The 25,319-nt window shown below is 47.8% G+C and overlaps 1 protein-coding gene across 5 annotated transcripts in view; it reads left to right on the plus strand.

The window, feature by feature from the left end:
- Positions 1 to 25,319, plus strand: part of LOC140715166 (dynamin-binding protein-like) — a 63,328-nt gene that overhangs the window by 7,844 nt on the left and 30,165 nt on the right. For 4 of the 5 annotated variants that reach the window (XM_073026964.1, XM_073026961.1, XM_073026962.1 and 1 more), the window contains exons 2-3: positions 19,530 to 19,741; positions 21,327 to 21,426. In XM_073026964.1, the coding sequence (XP_072883065.1) occupies positions 19,530 to 19,741; positions 21,327 to 21,426 (312 nt within the window). Of the gene's footprint in view, positions 1 to 9,296; positions 9,360 to 19,529; positions 19,742 to 21,326; positions 21,427 to 25,319 lie in introns of those variants that run through there. The other variant, XM_073026965.1, reaches the window with a different exon arrangement.

Genomic DNA, 25,319 nt, shown 5'->3' on the forward strand with positions numbered 1-25,319 from the left:
GGTCATTCACAGTATGTCCAAGAAAGACAATAAAATCAATAAAAGACCACACCCAACTAGGTGGACAAACAACCAATATGCAAAAGATATCGAACTGTGTAAATACAAAAGAAAAATAAATAAATATCAAGAACATGAGGTTCAGAGTCCTTGAAAGTGAGACCATAGGTTGTGGGAACAATTCAGTGAAGTTATCCCCTCTGGTTCAAAAACCTGTTGCTCAAGAGGTAATAACTATCCCTGAACCAGGTGGTGTGGGACCTAAGGCTCCTGGACCTCATGCCCTATGGCAGCAGTGAGACGAGTTGTATGTCCTTTGTGGTGGGGGCTCCTGATGATGGATGCTGTTTACCTGACGCTGCTCCATGTAGATATGCTCAATGGTGGGGAGGGCTTTACTCAAGATGGACTGGGCCATATCCACTACTTTATGGAGGATTTTCTGTTCGAGGGAATCGGTGTTTCCATACCAGGCTGTGATGCAACCAATCAGTATACTCTCCAGTGCACAAATATACAAGTTAGTCAAAGTTTTAGATATCGCGCCGGATCTTCACCAACTCCTAAGGATAGCCACTGTTGTGCCTTCTTTGTACTTGTGATATTATGCTGGGTACAGGATAGATCCTCAGAGATGTTGACACCCAGGAACTTGAGATTGTTCAACCTTTTCCACTTCTTATCCCTCGATGATGACTTGTGTGTGTTCCCTCGATTTACCCTTCCTGAATTGTACAGTCAATTCCTTGGCCTTACTGATATTGAGTGGAAGGTTGTTGCTGCAGCTCCTCTCAACGAGCTGATCTAGCTCACTCCTGTACGCCTCCTCATCACCATTTGAAGTTCTGCCAAAAATAGTTGTGTCATTGGCAAAATTGTAGGTGGCATTTGAGCTGTTGCTAGCCATGGAGTCATGGGTGTAGAGAGAGTAGAGTAGTGGGCGAACACGCATCCTTGAGGTGTGCCAGTGTTGATTGTCCGTGAGGAAGCAATGTTATTTCTGATCTGCACAGACTGTGATATCCCAGTGAGGAAGTTGAGGATCCAGTTGCAGAGAGAGGTACAGAGGCTCAGATTTTGGAGCATGTTTATTAGAACTGAGGGTATGATTGTGCTGAACACTGAGCTGAAGGAGGACACGTGTTGAAGGAGTACAAGCTAGAAGGTTAGAGATGAATTTCCCTTTCTGTCGTTCTACAAATAGAAATAGAAAGCCTACAGCACAATACAGGCCCTTCAGCCCACAAAGCTGTGCTGAACATGTCCTTACCTGAGAAATTACCTAGAGTTACCCATAGCCCTCTTTTTCTAAGCTCCATATACCTGTCCAGGAGTCTCTTAAAAGACCCTATTGTATCCAATGCCGCCAGCAGCCCATTCCACGCACTCACCACTCTCTACGTTTAAAAAAAACCAACTACCCCGATATCTCCTCTGTACCTACTTCCAAGCACGTTAAAACTGTGCTCTCTTGTGTTAGCCATTTCTGCCCTGGGGAAAAGCCTCTGACTATCCACACAAAGCCTCTATCAGGTCACCTCTCATTCACACATCTCTATCAGGTCACCTCTCATTCACACACCTCTATCAGGTCACCTCTCATTCACACACACCTATCAGGTCACCTCTCATCCTCTGTTGCTTCAAGGGAGAAAGGCTGTATTCACTCAACCTATTTGCATTAGGCATGCTCCCCAATCCAGGCAACATCCTTGTAAATCTCCTCTGCACCCTTTCTATGATTTCCACATCCTTCCTGTAGTGAGGCGACCAGAACTGAGCACAGTACTCCAAGTGGGGTCTGACCACGGTCCTATATAGCTGCAACATCATGACCGGTCTGAAAGCTTTTCTCTCACCTGTCCGAAAGATCTTGTTTGATTTTTCTGCCATCCAAGAGTAATATACAGAAGCCAGTTCACCCATTGGCCATGCAGGGGGTGAATAGCACCTGCAATCGCCAAGCGGGGCAATATTCCTGCTGCTGTCTGTAAGGAGTTTCTGTGTTCTCTCTGTGACCACCAGGGTTTCCTCTGAGTGCTAAAAAGGAGCCTGTACATGATCCATATCTCTGCACGTTCGTGTGTCTGCCGAAAAACTTTTCAAACCCCACTACTGGATCTGCCTCTGGCGGCCCCTTCTAGACACTTACATTTCACTCTGTGTTTAAATGGAAATCCTGTCCCCATTCATCTTTAAATCCTGTCCCCTCTCATCTTAAGCACAGGTTCTCTAGTGTTTGGCATTACTGCCCTGAGGTAAAAGATTCCAACTGTCTCAGAATTCTTTTCTGTCAGATTCCCGCCCCCCTCCCCACCCCCCAGCCTCTGTTCAAGAGAGAACAATTCACCACTTCTGTAGGAAGTAGGAACACGGAGAAGGCTTGGAGTGGGAGTTCTCAACCTGGGGTACACAGACCCCTCGGTTAATGGTAGGTTGGGGACCCCCTAGTTTAGAGGGACGTGGGCCAAATGCTGGCAAATAGGGACCAGCTCAGGTCAGTGGTTGTGTTGGCATAAACGAAGGGCCTGTTTCATGCTGCAGAATTCTATAATTCTAAATTTAAGATGGAACAGCAGAGAGAAGATCTGTAATTTTTTATTTAGATTTGTTCTATTTGTAACATGGAGTGAAATGCGTCTTTTCCATCAGCAATCAAAATGTACTGGGGGGGGTGGGGGGGTGACGGCAGCTCTCAAGTGTGGCCATGTTTCCGCCGTGAACATAGCAAGCCCACAATTTACTAATTCTAACCCAAGCAAACTGGAGCACCCGCAGGAAACCCAGGCGGTCAAGGGGAGAATGTACAGACTCCTCACAGGACAGGGGCGGGAATTGAACCCCCAGTGGTGGTTGCTGGAGCTGTAAGTCTTTGCGCTAACCGGCACTCTGCCGTGCCAACCGTACAGATAGGAAAGGTTTGCGAGAGGAACGTGGCCCAAACGCTTCCAAATGGGGCTGGCTCAGGTAGGCAGCATGGATAAGATGGGCAGAAGGGCCTGTTCCCATGCTGTCTATGACTCTAAATTTAACAAAGAGGGAGGAGGGAGGTGGGGGAAAGGGCAGAGAAAAGACCTGTAGCCAGAGAGGTTTTGTTTTTATTTCAGATTTGCAGTGCTAGCAGTTTTTTTTGTGTGTTACTATGGGCGAGGTGGTTTTGTTTGGTGGAATGCCAAAGGAACAACGACCAGTGATGAGGTGGAAGAAGATAGGAATGCCTGGGACAGTTGGAATGGGAAGGCTGGGTGCCAATACCCCCAGGGCGATTTTGAGAGATTTTATGGCCAGGGTGCCAATAGCCAACAGGACAGCACAGTGAAACAGCTAGGACAAACACTGCCTTGCACCTCGTAGGTTCAAATCCGACTTCAGGCCCTGTCTCTGTGGAGTTTGCACACTTCCTCCCACGTCCCAAAGGCATAGAGTCATAGAGCACCACAGCACCGAAATCGGCCCTTTGGCCCATCTAGTATGATCTTGTTCAATCAACCTACACCTGGACCCCTCCACCTCTCTGAAATCAATCCCACATCCACCTCTTCTACTGGCAGCTCAATCCACACTCGCACCAGCCTCTGAGTGGAGACCTACCCCTCATGTTCCCCTTAAACATTTCACCTTTCACCCTTAACCCATGACCCCTAGTTCTCGTCTCGCCCAACCTCAGTGGGAAAATGTCTGCTCACGTTTGCGTAAGGGTCAGTAGGTTAGTTTTTCCTACTATAAATCGTGCCTGGTGTGCCGATGAGTGGGGAGTGGATGGGAATGGGGGGAGATGAAAATGGATTTGGGTCAGAAGAACGTAAGTGGAAGGTTGATGGTCAGTGCAGATTGGAGGGGCCAAAGAGCCCATTCCTGTGTAGTATCTACGGTATCTGTGGCTCTAAGTGTTTGAGTGCTAGGGTAGGATTGAGGTCTTGAGTTCCACACAGGAGATGAATCATCAGCCCTCAGTTATTTAATTTTTATTTTATTTAGGGATACAGTTTGGTAACAGGCCCTTCCAGGGTAGTGAGCCTGCTCTGACCAATTAACCTACTAACCGGAAAGTGGGAGGAAACCGGAGCTTCCCAAGGAAGCCCACACAGGGAGAACATACAAGCTCCTTACAGGCAGCAGCGGGAATTGAACCCGGGTCACCGGCACTGTCATGGTGATGTGCTAGCCTCTGCCACCCCTCATTGGGTCTGACTGCAGGAAATCCTTCTCCAGTGGCACTATTGGAGCACCTTCACCCTAACGTAGCTCGTCACCAATTGGAATGGGTTTATTATTGTCACGTGTACCGAGGGACAGTGAAAACCTTGCCTTGCACGTCGTTCGTACTGATCAAATCTTTATATAGAGTGTTGAGCTCAACAAGGCAAAACAATGTCTCCAGGGTTAAGGAAGGACATCCTGGCTATAGAGGAAGTGCAGTGTAGATTCACGAGGTTAATTCCTGGGATGTCTGGACTGTCTTACGCAGAGAGGTTAGAGAGACTGGGCTTGTACACGCTGGAATTAAGGAGATTGAGAGGGGATCTGATTGAAACATATAAGATTATTAAGGGATTGGACAAGATAGAGGCAGGAAATATGTTCCAGATGCTGGGAGAGTCCAGTACCAGAGGGCATGGTTTGAGAATAAGGGGTAGGTCATTTAGGACAGAGTTAAGGAAAAACTTCTTCTCCCAGAGAGTTGTGGGGGTCTGGAATGCACTGCCTCGGAAGGTAGTGGAGGCCAATTCTCTGGATGCTTTCAAGAAGGAGCTAGATAGGTATCTTATGGATAGGGGAATCAAGGGATATGGGGACAAGGCAGGAACCGGGTATTGATAGGAATTGATCAGCCATGATCTCAAAATGGCGGTGCAGGCTCGAAGGGCCGAATGGTCCACTTCTGCACCTATTGTCTATTGTCTATAATGTCAATGAAGATTTACAGAGAAATTGCAGTGCAAGGATCATGATAAGATGGTTTGTGAGGTCCTGTCCATTTTGTTGTACAGAGGAACCATTTAAAGCATGTTCCACCAGGCCCAAGGACAGCTCCTAACCTACTGTTATATATTCAGTAGTTATATAACAGTGGGGTAGAAGCTACCCTTGAGCCTGGAGTTATGTGCTTTCAGGTTTTTGTATCTTCTGCCTGGTGGGAGAGAAGAAAAGGAAGAAAGACTGTGGTGGCAACACACTCAAAATGCTGGAGAAACTCAGCAGGCCGGGCAGCGTCTCTGGAAAAGAGTACAGTCAACGTTTCGGGTCCTGCTGAAGGGCCTTGGCCTGAAATGGCGACTGTTCACTCTTTTCCATAGATGCTGCCCGGCCTGCTGAGTTCCTCCAGCATTCTGTGTGTGTTGCTCGGAAGTTCCAGCATCTGCAGATTTCCTCCTGTTTGTGAATGTCTGTGGTGGGTGGGTCTACGATAATGTTGACTGCTATACCTAGGCAGTGGGAAGTGTAGACACGAGATTCTGCAGATGCAGGAAATCCAGAGTAACGCGCACAAAATGGTGAAAGAACTCAGTATTTCAGGCAGAGACCCCTTCATCAGGACTGGAAAGGAAGGGGGAAGAAGTCAGAATAGAAGATGGTGGGAGGGGAAGCTGGAAGGTGATGGGCAAAGGACCTACGCCCTAGACCGTCTGGGCAATCCAACAAGTTCCCTCCTCCTCACGGTAACCAGGAAACCTGGGGCGTGCTAGGTCTGAGCTGTTATCACTCAGAGCGTTTGCTCTTATCTTGCCAGCTGAGCACTACAGTTCGACTCTGGCTCATTGTATAACTCTGCCAGTGTGCAAAGGGCGAGCTCTCATTGATCAAAGGACCCTGGCCTTCTAAACTACGAAGACAGTTTCTGTTGGCCAGGCAGGTTTCAGTATAAACAACAGCACTTCATGTTCCCCTTGAGCAGCCCACAACTCAACTGTAAGAACGTTGAATTTTTACAATTTCAGGTAACCAACTGTGTTCGATTCTCACTTCTACTGTTCCAACTAGGTTTCCCCTCTCTTTTATGTCCCCTCCACATAGTTCCTCCCTAACCACCATATCGAACACCCATCCCCAGCTCGATCCATCCACCATGGTCCATTCACCAGGCTCCTAAACCAGAATGGTCACTTCCGTGGTCTTGCCGACATTGCTCCAAGCAGAACAATCTCTTTGATCTGCTTCTACCTCACCTTGTATCCCCCACAACCTTGCAATGTGCTCTCTCTCACACTTGCCCTCCTGCTTGCCTCCACTAGGGATAACTGATCTACAGTCACCCCTTTGGACGTGGGTAGAAACCGGAGCACCTCGTTGGTTGGTGTGTGGGAGGGTAGGAGAGCGGCCAGTTCTGCTGCTGCTGCTGCTTGTGGTGTTCTGCTGAACAACGTGCGCCTGACATGTTGCCCGGAGGGTGCGGTGACCCTTGTTGTGTTGTTGTTGTTTGTGGGCAAGCTTTGTTGGCGCAGGAGCGGGCGGCAACGCTTGCAGGTTGCCCCCAGCGCAGGTTTGTATGGTGTTGGTTGTTAACGCGAACAATACATTCCACTGAGCAAACACGAGGAAATCTGCAGATGCTGGAAATTCAAACAACAACACACACAAAATGCTGGTGGAACACAGCAGGCCAGGCAGCATCTATAGGAGAAGCGCTATCGACGTTTCGGGCAGAGACCCTTCGCTAGGACTTACATTTCACAGTATGTTTTGATATGTGTGTGATGAATAAATGAACCTGAATCATAGGGCGGAAGTGCAGACTCCACGCAGACAGCGCCAGACAACTGAACCCTGGTCGCTGGGGCAATGAGGCTGCAGCATACCCGCTGTGTCACTGGGCCGCCCTGCTAACTGTAGCGGAACACTACTGAGACAGTGAGGATGGGACCATGGAGGTATTTGTACAGCAAGAAATAAACATTTTACAGTGAGGGAGTGTACAGTATGGATTTTATGATCCTAAGGTGGAAAGTTAGACCATAAGACAGGAGCAAAATTCAGCCATCAAGTCTGCTCCACCTTTCCATCATCCCTCTCGACCCCATTCTCCTGCCTTCCTCCCATAGCCTTTGACACCCAAGCTAAACAATAAATATTCCCAGTGACTTCACAGCAGTCTGTGGCAATGGATTCCACGGATTCAACTGGCAAAAGAAATTCTTCCTCATCTCTGTTCTAACAGCCATCCTTGTATTGTGAGGCTGTGCCCTCTGGTCCTGGACTCCCCTACTGGAGGAAGCATCCTCTGCAAATCCACTTGCTCGAGGCTTTTCGATATTTGAGGGGTTTCAATGAGATCCCTTCCCCCCTCCATTCTCCTAAACTCCAGTATTTCACGATTGAGATCACACTCCAGAGTTAGAAGTAGACTTTGAGTGTGTTGCTTTGTGGTTTGAATTTAGTTTTTCTTTATTTTTTTATTCTAATTGTGTTCTTTCTCACATAATTTCCGTTTAATTTGTGATTGTTGCTTCTGTGCCTGGGATGCTGCTGAAAGTAAGTCTTCCACTGCACGTTTCAGCACCACGCACTGGTGCCTCAGACGGTGAACTTGACTGTGACTTTGACTAGAGCAATCCAGGACCCTGCCAAGATAGTACTGTCATTGATAGTACAAATGCCGTAAATGGGCACATTAGATTAGACAGAACAGGGCTACTCTAATGCACTTTCTGGGTTACAAGTGCCCAGTTATGGGCACCCCATACGTACGAGCGAGTTTTTGGGAGACCCGGTGGAGCAGATGGGGGCGGATTTGCCAACTGCTGCAGGGTGGTATGTACCTTCTGACAGGTGGGGATGGGACATTCCAGCCCCCCAACCCTGTTTCCCTCTCAGTAACCCCCCCCCCCCCCAAGCCACAGCACTCAGGGGTCTGGGTGGTGCTCAGCAGGCTCACTCACCAGATCAGTGCGGCCTCCTGGTGTCAGTCTCCCCAGGCCTGCTCGCCCTCCCGTCACTGCAGCTCTTCCCTCATGTTGTGGTTGCTCATTTCCAACTTGGTCAGTTCAGGATGGGAACCGTTCCATCTACAGAACATTCTGTAAAAACACACAAAATGCTGGAGGAACTCAGCAGGCCAGGCAGCATCTATGGAAAAAATTACAGTCGACGTTTCGGCCTGAAATGTCAACTGTACTTTTCTCCACAGATGCTGCTTGGCCTGTTGATTTCCTCCAGCATTGTGTGTGTGTTGCTCGGATTCCCAGCAGCTGCAGATTTTCTCTTGTTTGTGACTGACATTCTGTAGATAGTTTCTATCCAAATTTATATTAAAATTTCTGTTCCATTCTCTACTCTAATTCACTCCAACATATGCTCTCTGCTGACTGCGAAAAATATGATCTGCTTATTATTTCATTGCTGTTGGATGTTTGTGTGCGAGGCAGCTCCTGTTTTCTACATTAGGAGAGATCCTGCTCACTCAGATTCAGGAGTGGCCACGCTGAGTCCACTCTCCGGTTGGAGGAGCAACACCTCAATTTCCATCTGGGTAGCCTCCAACCTGATGGCTGAACATCGATTTCTCCAACTTCCGATAATTCCTCCCCCTCTCCCCTTTTTTCCTTCTTGTCACCTGCTTATCACATCCCCCTCCCGTGCACCTCCCCCTTCCCTTTCTCCATTGGTCCACTCTCCTATCAGATTCTTTCTTCTCCAGCCCGTTTACCTTTTCCACTTATCACCTGCCAGTTTCTCACCTCATCCCCTCTTCCCCCGGGCACCCAGTTTCACCTCTCACCTAGCTTGTACTTTTAACCTCCCCTCCCCCCTGCTTTTATTCATTTCCAGTCCTGATGAAGGGTTTCAGCTCAAAACATGGACCGTATATTCCTTTCTGTGGATGCTGCCTGACCTGCTGAGTTCCCCCAGCGTTTCGTGTGTGTTACTCAGGAATTCTAGCATCTGCAGAATCTCTTGCATTCAAATGTATTTACCACATGTACATCAAAGCATACAGTGAAAATCATAACTGCTGCTATTCAGTGGGTTTACAGTGGCTTGGGATTTTTTTTCAGGATTGTGCAAGTCTAGTCTTTCCCAACTTCCAGTCCAAAATCCAGAACTCCGGGTTTTCGCTGCTCTCTTGCAGAGGCTGTAGTAATCTCCTCTGCCCCTCTTTCAGTGTATTTCATTCATTCAAATGCTAATGTGACCCCTTCAGTCAGCCATCTGAATCCTGTGGGTCAGGGTGTGTGTGTGTGGATGGATGGCTGCATGAGAGGGCGGTGCTCTTCTCCTGTTCTCGAGCAGCAGACGTGATTAGAAGCAAGCCCAGGCACCTTTGGAGATTGAGTAAGAGGAGGGGAAAGGCCCAGGATGGTTCGGTGGAGGGTGATGGGGTGGGATTCAACCGAGATCAGTGGCCTGACCTGCTACACCAGGTAAGGAAGAGTTGAGTTTTGGTGTGTCTGAGAGAGTCGGGCAGTGTTTGAGACAGTGTGCAGACTGTGGGAGAGAAAAGCTCAATCCAAAATGCTGGAGGGACTCGGTGTGTTGGGCAGCTTCTACGGCACAATATTGTAGTCAAGGAGCCTGAACTGTTTCATACCCTAGCGATCTTAGAAAGTGTCACAGGGGAGAGAAAGAAAAATCAGCTTTCTTCATCACACATCCATTGAAACATACAGAGAAATGTGTTGTCTGCATCAAATCAAAGCAGTGAGAATTGTGCTGGGCATCCCACAAGTGTCACCACCATCTGGCGTGACAATTCAGTAACCTTATCTGTATACCTTTTTGGAATGTGGGAGGTTGCTGGAATACCCAGAAGAAATAAGCACAGTCACGGGGTGAAACTCCTTACAGACAGCAGCAGGGAATCGAGCCCTGATCTGACAACCAGCACTGTAGAGTGGCGCTAACTGTCTCACTACTGTGCTGTTCTCTACGTTACCACGGTAGATGCTGAGAATGAGATTTATTTTTCCCCCCAGGGCTGGGGAAACTAGAATGTAGCAGACCCTAAGACAGGATCATTTGGCTCTGTGCAATTATCTCCAAGAAGGCTGTGAATTTCTGTAAAATCCCTTGCCGTTCTGAGTCGGAGTAAGTAGATTTGTTTAGCAGGTTGTTTGGTGATTACTCACAATGAGCCATGGTGATCAGTGACGGGCTCCCAGCAGTCTGCAGTTACTACTAGTGAGAGAGACCATCCGTTCTGATACAAATCCAGGTGGGGAAACGAACTGTGAGGAAGATACGAAAAATGTGGACAGGTAAAGCAGGTGGGCAAGGTAGTGGCAGGAGTTCTGTGAAGAAGAGAGAATGTTTTAAATGATGTGTAGATAAATAAGACCATATGACATAGGAGCAGAATCAGGCCACTTGGCCCATCGAGACGCTTCTGTTAAGCCATCGTGGCTGATTTATTATCCCTCTCAACCCCATTCTCCTGCCTCCTCACCATGATCTTTCACATTCTTAGTAATCAAGTTCCTATTGGACTCCACGTTAAATATATCCAATGACTTCTCGGTGGATCGGATGGCCGAATTCTGCTCCTATGTGTTCTGGATTTGACAATGAATTCCACAAATTCACCACCCTCTGGCTAAGAAAATTCATCCTGAATCTGCCCTAAAGAGCCATCCTTCTATTCTGAGGCTGAGCTCTCTGGTCCTAGACTCTCCCGCTATAGGAAACATCCTCTGCACGTCCACTCTGTCTGGGCCTTTCAATATTTGATAAGTTTCAGTGATATTTCCGCACCCACCCCCCCACCCCCCCCATCATTCTAAACTCCAGCGAATACTGGCTCAGAGCTATCACGCACCGACCCTTTTCTTTCCCGGAATCATCCTCGAGAGCCACGGTAGCATTGCGGTTAGTGCGACGATACTACAGCTTGGAGCGTTCTGGAGTTCAATTCCACCGCCCTCTGTAAGGAGTCTCTGTACGTTCTCCCCGTGGAATACACGCGTTTCCCCGGGTGCTCTTGGTTTCCTCCCACAGTCCAGAGACGTACCAGGTTGGTTAGTTAGTCCTTTTAGATTGTCCTGTGGTTAGGTTAGGGTTAATCAGGGTAGTTCAGGCAGCGTGGCTTGAAGGGGCAGAAGGGCTTTATACCCTATTGATGCTCAAAACATTGCTTCACAAAGCACAGAATATAATGCTTAGGTACAGTAAATGGTGTGAGGAAACAGCACTAGCCTGTGTTGCAAGGCCATAAAACTGTCTGCTGGGGGATCTCATTGGACTGAGAAGCATTAATGGAGGCCAAGGAGTGGTCGATGTTTCCCCATGAGAGGAAGACTCCCACCCACGCACATCCTACTCCTGCCCCGCTCACTCATGGTGTCACGAGAGACGGCAGACACTGGGATCTGGAGCAACACCCAATCTGCTGGAGGAACTCGGTGGGTCCAGCAGTATCTGTGGGGGATGAAGAAATTGTTGACTGTTTGAGACAAGGCCCGGCACCAGGACCAGGAAAGTCCACAGTTCCTTCCGCTGCCGGGTTCCCACCACAGTTTGTGTTTCTGTCCTAGCGCCAGGGACTTGGGTTTGATCCTGACCTCTGGCGTTTTCAGTGAGGAGTTTGCACGTTCTCCCTGTGACCGAGTGGGTTTCCCCCCCAGATGAGGATGATGCAGTAGCAAGTGTTCACCCTATTACAGTGCCAGCAACCCAGCTTCAATTCCACCGCTCTCTGTAAGGAGTTTGCATGTGCTCCCTGTGACTGTTTGGGTTTTGTCAGATTACATCGTTTCTTCCCACGTTCCAAAGACATAGTAGGTTACAAATAAGAGAAAATCTCCAGGTGCTGGAAATCTGATCGACACACACTCAGCAGGCCAGGCAGTCATCTATGGAAAAGAGTACAGTTGAGGTTTTGAGCCGAAACTCTTAGGCAAACTTTGAAGGGTTCCGATTCCTTAGCATACCGATGTGACAAAATGATCAGTCTGGATGGCATGTAGAACAAAGTTTTCACTGTGACAACAGTAAACAAATTTACCAAATGACTCACAGTCAGAAAGATACGGGGGGCCCTTCAGCCCATTGGGTCTGTACTGACACCATTCACCATTCTAAATGTTTGACGCCTGGCCTGCTGAGTTCCTCCAGCTTTTTGTATGCAGGTTAGTAGGTCGTTATCATCATTATCATCCTTATGTGCTCCATTTCCATGACCATGATTGTCCCTGGCAGATTTTTCTACAGAAGGGGTTTGCCATCGCCTTCTCTTGGGCAGTGTCTTTACAAGATGGGTGACCCCAGCAATATAAAGGAGGATAGTAAAAGCTTCTTTAGATATGTGAATAGCAAAAAAATAGTTACGACCAAAATTGGGCCATTGAAGACAGAAACGGGTGAATTTATTATGGGGAACAAGGAAATGGCAGACGAGTTGAACAGGTACTTTGGATCTGTCTTCACTAGGGAAGACACAAACAATCTCCCAGATGTAATAGTGGCCAAAGGAACTAGTGGGGTGAGTGGGCAAATGTATGGCAGATGCAGTTTAATGTGGATAAATGTGAGGTTATCCACTTTGGTGGCATGAACAGGAAGGCAAATTACTATCTAAATGGAGTCAAGTTAGGAAAAGGGGAAGTACAACAAGATCTAGGTGTTCTTGTACATCAGTCAATGAAAGCAAGCATGCAGGTACAGCAGGCAGTGAAGAAAGCTAATGGCATGCTGGTCTTTATAACAAGAGGAATTGAGTATAGGAGTAAAGAGGTCCTTCTGCAGCTGTACAGGGCCCTGGTGAGACCCCACCTGAAGTATTGTGTGCAGTTTTGGTCTCCAAATTTGAGGAAGGACATTCTTGCTATTGAGGGAGTGCAGCGTAGGTTCACAAGGTTAATTCCCGGAATGGCGGGACTGTCATATGTTGAAAGATTGGAGCAACTGGGCTTGTATACACTGGAATTTAGAAGGATGAGAGGGGATCTGATTGAAACATATAAGATTATTAAGGGATTGGGCACGCTGGAGGCAGGAAGCATGTTCCCGCTGATGGGTGAGTCCAGAACTAGAGGCCACAGTTTAAGAATAAGGCCATTTAGAACAGAGATGCAGAAAAGCTTTTTCACCCAGAGAGTGGTGGATATGTGGAATGCTCTGCCCCAGAAGGCAGTGGAGGCCAAGTCTCTGGATGCATTCAAGAGAGAGTTAGATAGAGCTCTTATAGATAGCGGGGTCAAGGGATATGGGGAGAGGGCAGGAACAGGGTACTGATTGTGTATGATCAGCCATGATCACAGTGAATGGTGGTGCTGGCTAGAAGGGCCAAATGGCCTACTCCTGCACCTACTGTCTATTGTCTATTATCAATACTCTTTAGAGATTGCCTTGCCTGGCGTCAGTGGTCACATAACCAGGACTTGTGATACGCAGCAGCTGCTACTACAACCTTCCACTGCCTGCTCCCATGGCCTCACATGACCCTGATCCGGTGGGGTGGGGGGAGGGGGTTAAGGAGACACTACATCTTGCCCAAGGGTCACTCGAGGCTAGCAAAGGGAAGAAGCGTCTTTCATCTCCTTTGGTAGATACATTATCTCCACCCCAACACCCAAGTTAATTGGTCGCATGGGTGTAATTGGATGGCATGGGCTCGTTGGGCTTGTAATCGTGCTGTATCTCTCAAATCCCTTGGACATCCAGGGTCAGTGAGTTAATTATCCACTGTAAATTTCCACTCTTCTGGGAGAATCTGGTGAATGTTGATGGAACTGTGGCCAAAGTAAAACGTGTTACAGTTGAATTAGTCTAAACAAAGGTGAATGGTGTCAGTACAGACCCAATGGGCCGAAGGGCCCCCCGTATCTTTCTGACTGTGAGTCATTTGGTAAATTTGGTAAACTTTGTTCTACATGCCATCCAGACAGATCATTTTGTCACATTGGTACATCAAGGAATCAGAATCAGGTTTATTATCACCAGCAGGTGTCGTGAAATGTGTTAACTTAGCAGCAGCAGTTCAATGCAATACGTAATATAGAAGAAAAAATAATCAATTACAGTACAAGTGTGCAGTGCAGGCAGACAATAAGGTTCAAGGCTATGACAACATAGAGTGTGAGGAATACACATAACGTGCTGGAGGAGCTCAGCAGGTCAGGCAGCACCTCTGGGTCTCGACCTGAACCATCAACTGTGTATTCCCACCTATAGGTGCTACCTGACCCGCTGAGCTCTTCCAGCACGTTGTGTGTATTGGTCGAGATTAACAGCCGCTGCAGTAACCCTTGTGTCATAGAGTGAGAGGTTATGATTCCACCTTGTTGCACAAGAGAGCCATTCTGTAGTCTTGTAGCAGCAGGAGAGGCCTTGATCCTGGTTTCAAGCTTTGTACCTTCTGCCCAGGAGGAATTGGAAGAAGAGAGACTGTCCAGGGTGGGTGGGTGGCTGCTTTACTGAGGCAGGGAGAAGTGTGGCGGGGAATCTCGTTCTTGTGGTGAGCCAAAACGCTCTGTAGTTTCTTGCAGTCTTAATTCTGCAGGCGTTGCCCAGACTACAGGAATGAAGCCTGGAGCCTTTCTCCCGGCCGTGGTTCACTGACTGAGACAAGCGGGTTGGAATGCGGGAGGGCCTGGGGTCAGTCTCCCGGTAAGAGGAAGGGAGGGTGGGGGAAGCTGTCGGCTGGTCTTGCATCTCGGTGTCGGCGGGGAGGAAGGGGGCAGGCGTTAATCTCTTCGCCTGCAGCAGATCAGTGAACCTGTGGCTTCAGCCAGGGCTAGACAGTGTACCGTTGTCATGGAGACTAAATCCAGTGTGTACGGCCATTGTGCGCTGTCAAGAAGGCCGAGCCCCACGTTTAAAGGAACAGTCCACAAACCTTGGACCCGGGAAAGTAGAACTGGCGGAGACACCTGGCTTAGGGATAAATGATTGTTAATCTGGACGGCACGGTAGCAGAATGCTTTACAGGGCCGGTGATTCGAATTCAATTCTCTGTAAGGATTTTGTACTTTCTCCCCAAGACCACATGGGGTTCCTCCGGGTGCTCCCCCATTCCAAGTACGTCGGGGTTAGTAAATTGTGGCCAACACAGTGTTGGCAACGATCACAAACTGCATGTTCTCGGGCTGCGTTGGTTGTTGACACAAACGACACATTTCACCGTTATGTTTTGATGTACGTGTGACAATAAAACTAATCTTTAGTTTCGTGTAAGTTAGCAGGTCAGGCAGCAACTAGGGAGAGGATTACAGAAAGCGGCGATGTTTCGAGCCAAGACCCTTTATCAGGACACTATAAATTGTTCTTGACTGCTGACCGTCTGAATTTGCTCCCGCTCTCTGCTTTTGAGAGTCATTAAACCATTCTGTACATTTTTACATTCGCCGTGATTCATATGTAACAGACAGCAGGAGATTAATTTTTAATTCAGGGGCAGTCCAGGACAATTTGGCGGGCTTGGTGACGACGTATTAGCAGCCCATGGAGGGGTTTAACTGGAGAGAAACCGTTCCTGCTAGCAAAGCGAGAGCGGCCCCCAAAGCACAGGTTTGGAGTCATCTGCAAACGGCTCCTGGGGGGCATTTAACAGAAAGCAATCAGGCCCTACTCGGGGAGACATATTTGGTTGTAATGTAGTTTTCAAAGAGAATTGGATAAATATTTACAGTTTAAAAGCAAATTGGACTTTGCGATTGTTTGGATTTGTCTACAAACTTATTGCAAACTCTGCGTCTAAATCCCCCTTCCCCCTTTCCCCCTCCCCTTTCCCCCTCCCCTTCCTCCCTCCCCTTTCCCCCTCCCCCTTCCTCCCTCCCCTCATTCCCCCCTCTCTCCCTGTCTCTTCCCCCCCCCCTCCTTTCTTTTGTCCCCTTCTCAAACACAATGTTTACAGTACTTTTGGATGGGAACATTGAAAGTATGTCTAATTTGGGCAGATGGGATGAGTAGAGATGGATACCACAGTCAGCACAGACATGCCAGGCCAGAAATGCCCATTCCTGTGCTGGCCGTGTCGGTGATTTCCTCACCCTCCCAAAACAAACAGGTCTTTGCTTTTCCTGTATGAGGAGAAGGTGGATCTTCCACAGCTGAGGGCATCAGCAGAGATGATTGAAGGGAGAGATAGATAGAGCATGGGGCCTGCAGGGAAGCTTTATAATGATGATAGTGAAGAAACAAGAGTTTCCACAGATGAATTCTCTTTTGGGAGGTCAGCTGAGAGGTGATCTAACAAAGGCCATAACAGTTTCGGAGAGAGAGAGAGAGAGCTGGGCCAAACCATACGACTGCTATTGTACTAAACCATGAGATATAGGAGTGTAATTAAGCCATTTGGCCCATCGAGCGATCATTCTATCATGGTTGATTTATCAAAATTCTTAGACTTTGTGTGTAATTTTTCAATGATTCTCTTGTACTTCTCTGTTCTACTGTGAGTAAATGAATCTCGGGGTTGTATATGGTAATATATATATATATACATGCTTTGATAATCAAATTTACTTAGAACTTTGATTTATTTTTCCTCTCAACCCCATTTTCTGCCTTCTCCTCAAACCTTTGATGCCCTTTCTAAAGAGGGACCTTGCCATACTTTCTCTGTAGCACTCTGTTCCTCATTCTGTTCCTCATTCCATTCCTCATTCCGTTACTGTTTTTCCATGGTACCACCTCAAAGTACTCGGTGTTTTTGAAACAATGGCGCATAAAACTAAGTTTTTCACTTTAGCGCAGAATATGAACCTCCTTCTTCCCCCTCTGCCATTTCTGAACAGTCCATGACCACTTTCACACTGTTCCGCTTTCAAACTACTTACTTGTTTATTTTAACCTGTGATAATTGTTGATACCTTGCACTATGTTGCTGCCACAAAACAAGTTTCTCCACATGGAGTATGTCAGTGATGGTAAACCTGGTTCTGATACTCAAGCACAGAAACAGGCCTTTCAGCTCAACCAGTCCATGCTCAACTATTATTCTGTCTGATCCCATTAACCTGCACCTGGAGCTCCCCTCCATTCACCTATCCAAATTCCAGATTTCAGATTTCTCTGAAATGTTGAAATCAAACCCACATCCATCACTTCTGTCGGCAGTTTGTTCTGTACTCTCGCCACACCTCCGAGTAAAGAAATTTCCCCTCGTGTTCTCCTTAAACATCTCACCTTTTACCCTTAACCCATGACCTGTAGTTCTTGAGGTTGAAAGGAGTGCGCCACCTTACAAGCGGCCCACCCATCCCGTCAGGCGCCTCCTTTTCCCCGCGTGGGCCTCGCCTGCTGCCTCAGGACCCAGAAGCAGAGGCCCAGTCACCCTCGCTCCCCAGGGAATCTCTCTGAAGAAGGTGCTGTCCACACCCTCACTGTGTGGAAGGGGGAGCAGCTTCTGGTACAACTGGTTAGGTCAGTCAGCTCCAGTCTCTGAAGGAGCTGGGATGGGTAGACAAAAGACTTGGCATGATTCACTTAGAACACTCCCCTGCTTCATAGATAGAAAAACAATTGTGCAACAACAGCTTTTTTATGCAACGACAACGCTGTGCATTTATTTAGCATTGCAAAAGAAACAACCCAAAGTATACAAAAGATTCTGGACACTAGGCCTGAGGCCTGCGATATACAGGCATTTCAGTAGAGCATAAGACACGTGTAGGAGTAGAATTGGGCATTTCGAGCTGCCCTGCCATTTGATCAAGGCTAATTTATTTTTTTTCTCTCAACTCCATTCTCCTGCCGATTTCCCCAGAATGGGGCAGCACGGTAGTGGGTAGCACAACGCTTTATAGTACCAGCAATCCGGGTTCAATTCCTGCCACTGCCTGTAAAGAGTTTGTACGTTCTCCCTGTGATCACGTAGGTTTCCTCCTTCCTCCCACAGCCCAGACGTACTGGTTGGTAGGTTACTTGGTCAATGTAAATTGTCCCGTGATTAGGCTCGGATTAAATCAGGGGACTGCTGGGTGGTGTGGCTCGGAGGGCCTACTCCGCGTTGCATCCCAATAAATAAAAAAAAATATTTGATGCCTTTAATAATCAAGAACCAACCACGGCCAATCACCCCAGGATAGAGTGATTGGCTGTGGTGTTTCCATTAGCAAGAAAGGCACAAATGACCCAGGCAGAGCATCCCAAGGAATGCCACACAGTCAGTCAGAAAGAAACGTGCAAACACCACACAGACAGCATCAGAGGTCAGGATTTCAGGATTGAAGCCAGGTCCCCGGAGACAGTAGCTTGACCAGTCGGATTGAAAGTCCCGCAGGAAAGGTGAGGGGGGGTGCGCAGTGAGACATCATTGCATCTTGTGTGAGAGTTGTGTGTGAACAGCCCTGAAAGCATTTAAGGACAGGAAAGCTCAAAGCAAATTTAGTATTAAAATATGTATATGTCACCATGTATACACTATATGTGCATATCCATGACAAAAACAAATACTGACAAATAGTCAATGTGCAAATGGGAACTCTGCAAATACAAATATATATATATATATATAATACAGTAACTAAATAATACTGAGAACCTGAATTGCAGAGACCTTGAAAGAGAGCCCATAGGTTGTGGAATCAGTTCAGTGCTGAGGTGAGTGAAATTATCAAGAGCCTGTTGTTTGAGGGGTAATAACTGCTCCTGAACCTGGGAGTGTGGGACCTAAGGCTCCAGTACCTCTTGCCTGATGGCAGCAGCGAGACGAGAGCACGGCTTGGATGGTAGGAGGTCCTTGATGATGGACGTTTCTGGGACTTGAGGCCCTCAGTAATGGGTTGAATAGGTTAAGATTTTATTCCCTGGAGCGTAGCATAAGGAGGAGAGATTTGACTGAGGAATCCAAAGTTATGAGGGTTGTAGATAGGGTAACTACAAGCAAGCTTTTTCCTACTCGGGTTGGGTGAGACTGGAGTAGAGGTGACAGGTTAAGGGGTGATAGGTGAAATATTTAAGGGAAACCAGAGGGGGATTTTCTTCGCAGGTGTTGCAAGTGTGAAATGAACTGTCAGAAGGTTTGATTTCAACATTTAAGAGAAGTTTGGATAAATACATGGATGGGAAGGGCATGGAGGGCAAGGCTCGATGGAATGAGTGAGAATAACAATTGGGCATGGACTAGTTAGGGCAAAGGGCCTGTTTCTGTGGTGAGATGCCTACGACTCCCTCCCCTAGAGCACCTTTACCAGAGAGACTGCTTGTTCAGGAACGAAAGCGTAGCCCTACCATCTCTGGGGCAGTTGTAGATGGGCAATAAATGGTGGCTTTGCAATAAACAAAGAAATGGGGGGGAAAAAGATTAGCTCTATTTGTCACATAAACATCGAAACATACAGTGAAATCTGTCATTTGCGTCAACAGTCCGAGGTTGCGCTGGGCAGCCAGTGTGTTATCATGCTTCTGACACAAACATAGTAACCCTAACCTGTACGCATTTGGAATGTGGGAGGAAACGGGCACCGGGGGGGGAACCCATGCAGTTACAGGGAGAACGAACAAACTCCTCACGGGCAGTGGTGGGCATTGAATCTGTGGCGCTATAAAGCATTACGCTACGCTGTCGTGCCACCGACGACTATCAGTCTCGTTCCGTATGAGTGTAGACGGAGTGTTGTTTATTGACTCAGAGTTAACCCTTTGTGTCTCCGCAGACATGACACTGCTGTCTGTTAACCACACCTCCCTCAGGCCAGCGCCGGTCTCGGCGGCAGTGGAGAGACCCGAGCAGAAGATGATGGAGAAGAGGGCGAAGGTGATCGAGGAGCTGCTGCAGACAGAGGCTGATTACATTAAGGACCTGGAGATGTGTGTGGAGAACGTGCTCGTCCCACTGCAAGCCAAGCAGGCGAGGGGTGTTTCCCAGGTGGGTAGACCTGATATCCTGGAGGGTGGGGGGTGGGGAGAGCAGAAACGTTTCAGCTCACACCCTCCTGTTTGAACTCACCCAAGGGTGCTGCTGAGCCAGTGACCTGACTTGTGTTGCCTTGAGGGAGCGCCATTCCAACAGAACCCGTGAAGCTTGGCACCAGTCAGGTCCCAGTAGCCTGCTTGATTGGCAGTCCATTCACCAATCCAATCCTGCAGAACTCGGTGCACACACTCACTTAGGCCACCCGAGTGGCCCCTGGCAAACTCGCCAGACCCACCACGTGGTAGAGTAAGATTTAGCATAATATTTTACAATGACAGCTTTAGATCGAGGTGCAAATCCTCCCAGTCTGTAAGGAGTTTGTACCTTCTCCCCTTGACCACCAAGAGTTTCCATTGGGTGCTTTGCTTTCTTCCCACGTTCCAAAGATGGACGGGTTAGGGGTAATAAATCGTGGACGTGCGATAGTGGTGCCAGAGGTATGGCATTACTCACAGGCTGACCCCTAGCACATCCTCAGGCCGTGTTGGTCATAAGACATAGGAACAGAATTAGGCCATTCAGCCCATCGAGTCTGCTCCACCATTCCGTCACAGCTGATCCCGGATCCCACGCAACCCCATACACCTGTCTTCTCGCCATATCCTTCGATGCCCTGATCGATCAGGAAACGACCAAATTCCACCTTAAATATACCCACGGACGACCCCCACTGCAGTCTGTGGCAGAGCATTCCACAGGTTCACTACTCTCTGGCTATAAAACAAAATTCCTCCTTAACTCTTTTCTGAAAGGTTGCCCCCAATGTTGAGGCTGTGCCCTCTGCTTCTGGTTGTTGATGCGAATGGCGTATTTCACTGTACAAATGGCAATTAGAAGCTAATCTTTATCAAAGTGATACGGGTGGAAAGCAGATGGAAACCTTCACTTCTCTTTGCACATTCTCTGTTAAGTCATACACCAGAGCCCTACTCTCAAACACGAGATTCTGCAGATGCTGGAAGTCTAAATGTAACACACACAAAATGCTGGAGGGACTCAGCAGGTCAGGCAGCATATATGGAGAGGAATAAACTTTCAACGCTTTGGGCCGAGACCCTTCTTCTGCACTGGAAATGAAAGGGGGCAGAAGCCAGAAATCTGTCTAGTGCTGATGAAGGGTCTCAACCTGAAACGTCAATTGATAACTCCCCTCCGTAGATGCTGACTGACTTGCTATTGTCCGTAACGCAGAGCGGTGTTTCCATCCTATTCCCCTCCCATGGCTCCCTCGTTCCCGCTCCTCCCAGAAAGTTTTCATTGTCAGGATCCCCGCAGACACTGGAATCTGGAGCAACACACCAGCTACTGGATGAATTCAACAGTCGAACGGCATCTGTGGGGTGGGGGGAAGGAATCGTTGACATTTCAAGTCAAAACGCTTGAACTGAAATGGGGACAATTCCTTCCCGCAGATGCTGCTCGACCCACTGAGTTCCTCCAGTAGATTGTTTGTACCGCCTGAAGATCCTCTTTCCCACCCCCCACCCCATGTGGACCCTGTCCCTCAGTTAATAGCCCTCACCCTCTCTTCCCTCAGCTGCAGCAAGTAGATTGCGAAGCTCTCTTCGGGAACATCCAGACCGTCATCGAGGTCTCCAAGCATCTGCTCGAGGAGCTGGAGGAAACGGACACCATAGGTATGGTATATCACTCCCACCCAACTTTGGCGCTGGGGCAAAAGGGAGGGGAAGGCTAGAGACAAGTGAATCAAATCCCGACGTTCAGAGCATGTCGGAACAGGAGGAAGATGTGCAGCCCTTCAAGTGTATTCGGCCATTCAGTGAATTAATTGGTGATTTCCACTAGCCTTATGTTCCTAGTGGCTCAGAGTGAATCCGAGTCAAGTTCATTATCAGTGTCTTACTTTGTGAAATTTGCAGCAGCAGTTCAGTGCAATACATAAAACACTATAAATTACAATAAGGTATATAAAAATGCAAAAAGGGAGCAGAAACAGTGAGGTCATGTTCATGGGCCGTTTAGAAATCTGATGGCAGAGGGGAAGAAACTGTTCCTAAGATATTGAGTGTGTGTCTTCAGGCTCCTGTAGCTCCTCCCTGATGGTAGCACTGAGAAGAGGACATGCCCTGGGTGGTGAGAGCCCTTCATGGTGGACGCTACCTTCCTGAACATCGCTTTTGGAAGACGTGCTCGCTGCTGGGGAGGCTAGTGCCCATGATGCAGTTGGTTGAGTTTGCATCCTCTGTAGTGACCCCTCCATACCAGAGGGTGACATAGCCAGATAGAAAGCTCTCCACGGTGTATCTGTAGGAATTTGCTAGCGTCTTTGGTAACATAACAAGTCGTCTCAAACTCATAATGAAATATAGTGTGGGTGTGCCACCTTTGTAACTGCATCAATACACTAGGCCCAGGATAGGTCTCCAGAGGTGCTGACACCCAGGAAATTGAAGCCGCCCCTCCCTTTCCAATGCTGATCCTTCGATGAGGACTGGTGTGTGTGTTCTCCCAACTTCCCTGATTTGATAAAATTGACTTGTGAAGTAATTCTGAATGGCTGGATGAAGTGAAAAACATTGTTTTGCATGCCATTCAGACAGAGCATTCCATGCATTCGTACATTATTGCAGTACGAAAGGAAAAGAATAACAGAATGCAGATGCAATGTTACAGAACAAGACTGACGATAAGGTGCATGGGCCACGTTGATATCAGGAGTTCATCTTTATTGTACAGTCTCCTGTGCAAGGCTTCTACAGCAGTGGAAATAGAAGCCTTCATGGTTGGGTTGAGTTGTTCTCCAATCTTGGCAATTTAGTTGCAAACGTTTCGTCACCATGTGAGGAGACATTGTCAGTGCGCTGTTGACTGGTGTGTCCTCCGAATGCTTGGCCTTTATATATACTTGTCAATCAGCTGATTGGTTGTCATTTCAGAAACTCAATTGTGATGCGGGAGAAAACTGGCCACGTGGCCAATCAGTGACGAGATTTCCTCTCCACATCACAGCCATCAACCACCTGAGCTGCCCATCTTCTGAATTATTTCCAGAAGCTTTTATATTTTCTGCCCAGTTGGGAGGGGGAGAAGAGAGAATGTCTGGGAGTGGTTGGGTGGAGCCAGTGTTTATGTTGCCTGCTATCCCAGGCTGGGAGGAAGTGTAGATGGAGTTTATGGGGGGAAGGCTTTGTGATAGGCTGAGCTGTGTTCTCAGTTGTCTACGGTTGTGTGCGGTCTTGGGCAGAGCATTATTGTTCCAAGTGCTCCTGTGAAAATTGGTTCGGGTCATCAGGGCTGAATTCCTTGGCCTTTTTGAGGGCTAGAGGCACTAGTGTCAAAAACAAGAGAAAATCTGCAGATGCTGGAAATCCACGGCAAAACACACAAAATACTGGAGGAACTGGTCAGGCAGCATCTATGGAAATGAACAAACAGCTGAAGTTTCCAGCAAGATCCTTCGACTGTTTTATCCATTTCCGTAGATGCTGCCTGACCTGCTTGAGTTCCTCCAGCATTTTTGTGTTGTCTCGATTATAACGTCCCTGTGGCTGGAGCAGGACAAAATGTCAGTGATATTTACATCTGGGAACTTGAAGCTCTCAACTCTTTCTCCCTTGCAACCACTGATGCAGAGAGCGGTGTTCACTCCAGCTGCTGTTTTGATGCCACGTCACTCGCCTGCGCACTAGGGGTAACAGTTGTTCAATACAAAGTGCTCAGTCTTCTACCTCAGGGTCACCTTCCTGTACTAACTCCCAATCCCCCGATTCCTTTTGCTATCAACAGTCCGTTGATCTGTGTTGTGATGGTATCAGAGTTCTGCTGGTGTACCGTTTCAATGGTGCTTTTTACGTTCCTGCTTTGGGGACGGTACAGTAGTGAACAGCGCTTAGCATAAAGCTATTACAGCGGTTCAGTCCCCGCTGCTGTAAGGAGTTTGTGCTGTTTTCCCAGTGACCGTGTGGGCTTCCTCTGGGAGCTCGGGTTTCCTCCCAAATTCCTAAAGCCTGCTGGTTAGCTCATTGGGCTGTTTCTCCAACAAATAGCAGCAGCAACAACAGGCCGTTTGTCCCCTTCCAATACTACTGTGGCTGATATCCTATCTCAGTGCCTCTTTCCTGTACAAGCCCCATATCATTCAATTTCCTTCGTCTGTCTGCGGAACTGCAGCCTTGCACAGGAGCTTGTAGGAGTCCCGCTGAAGGGTCTCGGCCTGAAAGGTTGACTGTACTCTTTTCCATAGATGCTGCCTGGTCTGCTGAGTTCCTCCAGCATTTTGTGTATGTTGCAGGGAGCTTGTAGGGGGCAGGTTGTGGTGGTGGTTGTTGGAATCTATAGGGCAGCGTTTGTAAATTCTTGAACGATCTTATCTGGTGAGATCATATTTTTCTCCCCACATTTGTGTGTCAGCTTTCCATCCTGACCTGTACCTTGGAATCGGTTTGCTGTTGTCACAAGTTACAGTGAAAAATCTGTGGAATTCTCTGCCACAGGAAACAGTTGAGGCCGGTTCATTGGCTATATTTAAGAGGGAGTTAGATATGGCCCTTGTGGCTAAAGGGATCAGGGGGTATGGAGAGAAAGCAGGTACAGGGTTCTGAGTTGGATGATCAGCCATGATCATACTGAATGGCAGTGCAGGCTCGAAGGGCCGAATGGCCTACTCCTGCGCCTATTTTCTATGTTTCTACCTGTGTGTTGTTCGTACAGATCAGATCCTCACACCCTGCATTGAGGGAGTATAAGATAAAGTAGTAACAATGCACGATAAAGTGTAAAAGTTACAGAGAAGGTGCAGTGCAGGTAAATGATAAAAGTGCAAGATCGTAATGAGGTAGATTGTGCAGTCAAGAGTCCGTCTTATCATACAAGAGATCTATTCAAGAATCTGACATAAACTGTCCTTGAGCCTAGTGCTCACAGCCATTTGTTTCTTCTGTCTGTTGGGAGGGAAGAGAGAATGTCTAGGGTGGATGGGAGATTTGATTACATTAGCTCTTTTACCAAGGTGGCAACAAGTGTGGACAGAGTGCATAAGGGGAGGCTAGATTCCATGGCAAACATCCTACCCTCGTTATATGCGTCTTCAGACGACAATGCAGATTCACGGTTATGCGCCAGACCTATTTCTACCAACTTCTTACACGCGTCCAAAACTCACAGTAATGCAAGGCTGTTAGGATGAGAAGCACCGCTTTCTCGCCAATACAAGTCCCATACGCACACCTCCCGCCACTCTCGCATTGGCTTTGGCAGCGTGTGGATGTGCGATCTTGCGCTCATAAACTTTTGTTGTTATTACCTACGGTGCACTGATTTTGTGCTTGAAATATTTAACTATGCCTCCAATGTCAAGTCCTGGGCCATCAGCCAAGCAGCAGAGAACCGCTTTAACACTTGAAAAAAAAGTGGAACTTGTAAACAGGGTGGCGTCGGGTGAAGGTAACACAGTTCTGGGACACTACCTCGGCCTGGGTGAGTCCAAGATCAGAAATATCAAGAAAATTGCTGAGAAAATAAAAAGTGCAGTGATTGATTCATCACAAGTGTCTTCAAAGATTGTTACCAA

Source organism: Hemitrygon akajei, chromosome 23, assembly GCF_048418815.1.
Source record: "Hemitrygon akajei chromosome 23, sHemAka1.3, whole genome shotgun sequence".
Classification (NCBI taxonomy): Eukaryota; Metazoa; Chordata; class Chondrichthyes; order Myliobatiformes; family Dasyatidae; genus Hemitrygon; species Hemitrygon akajei.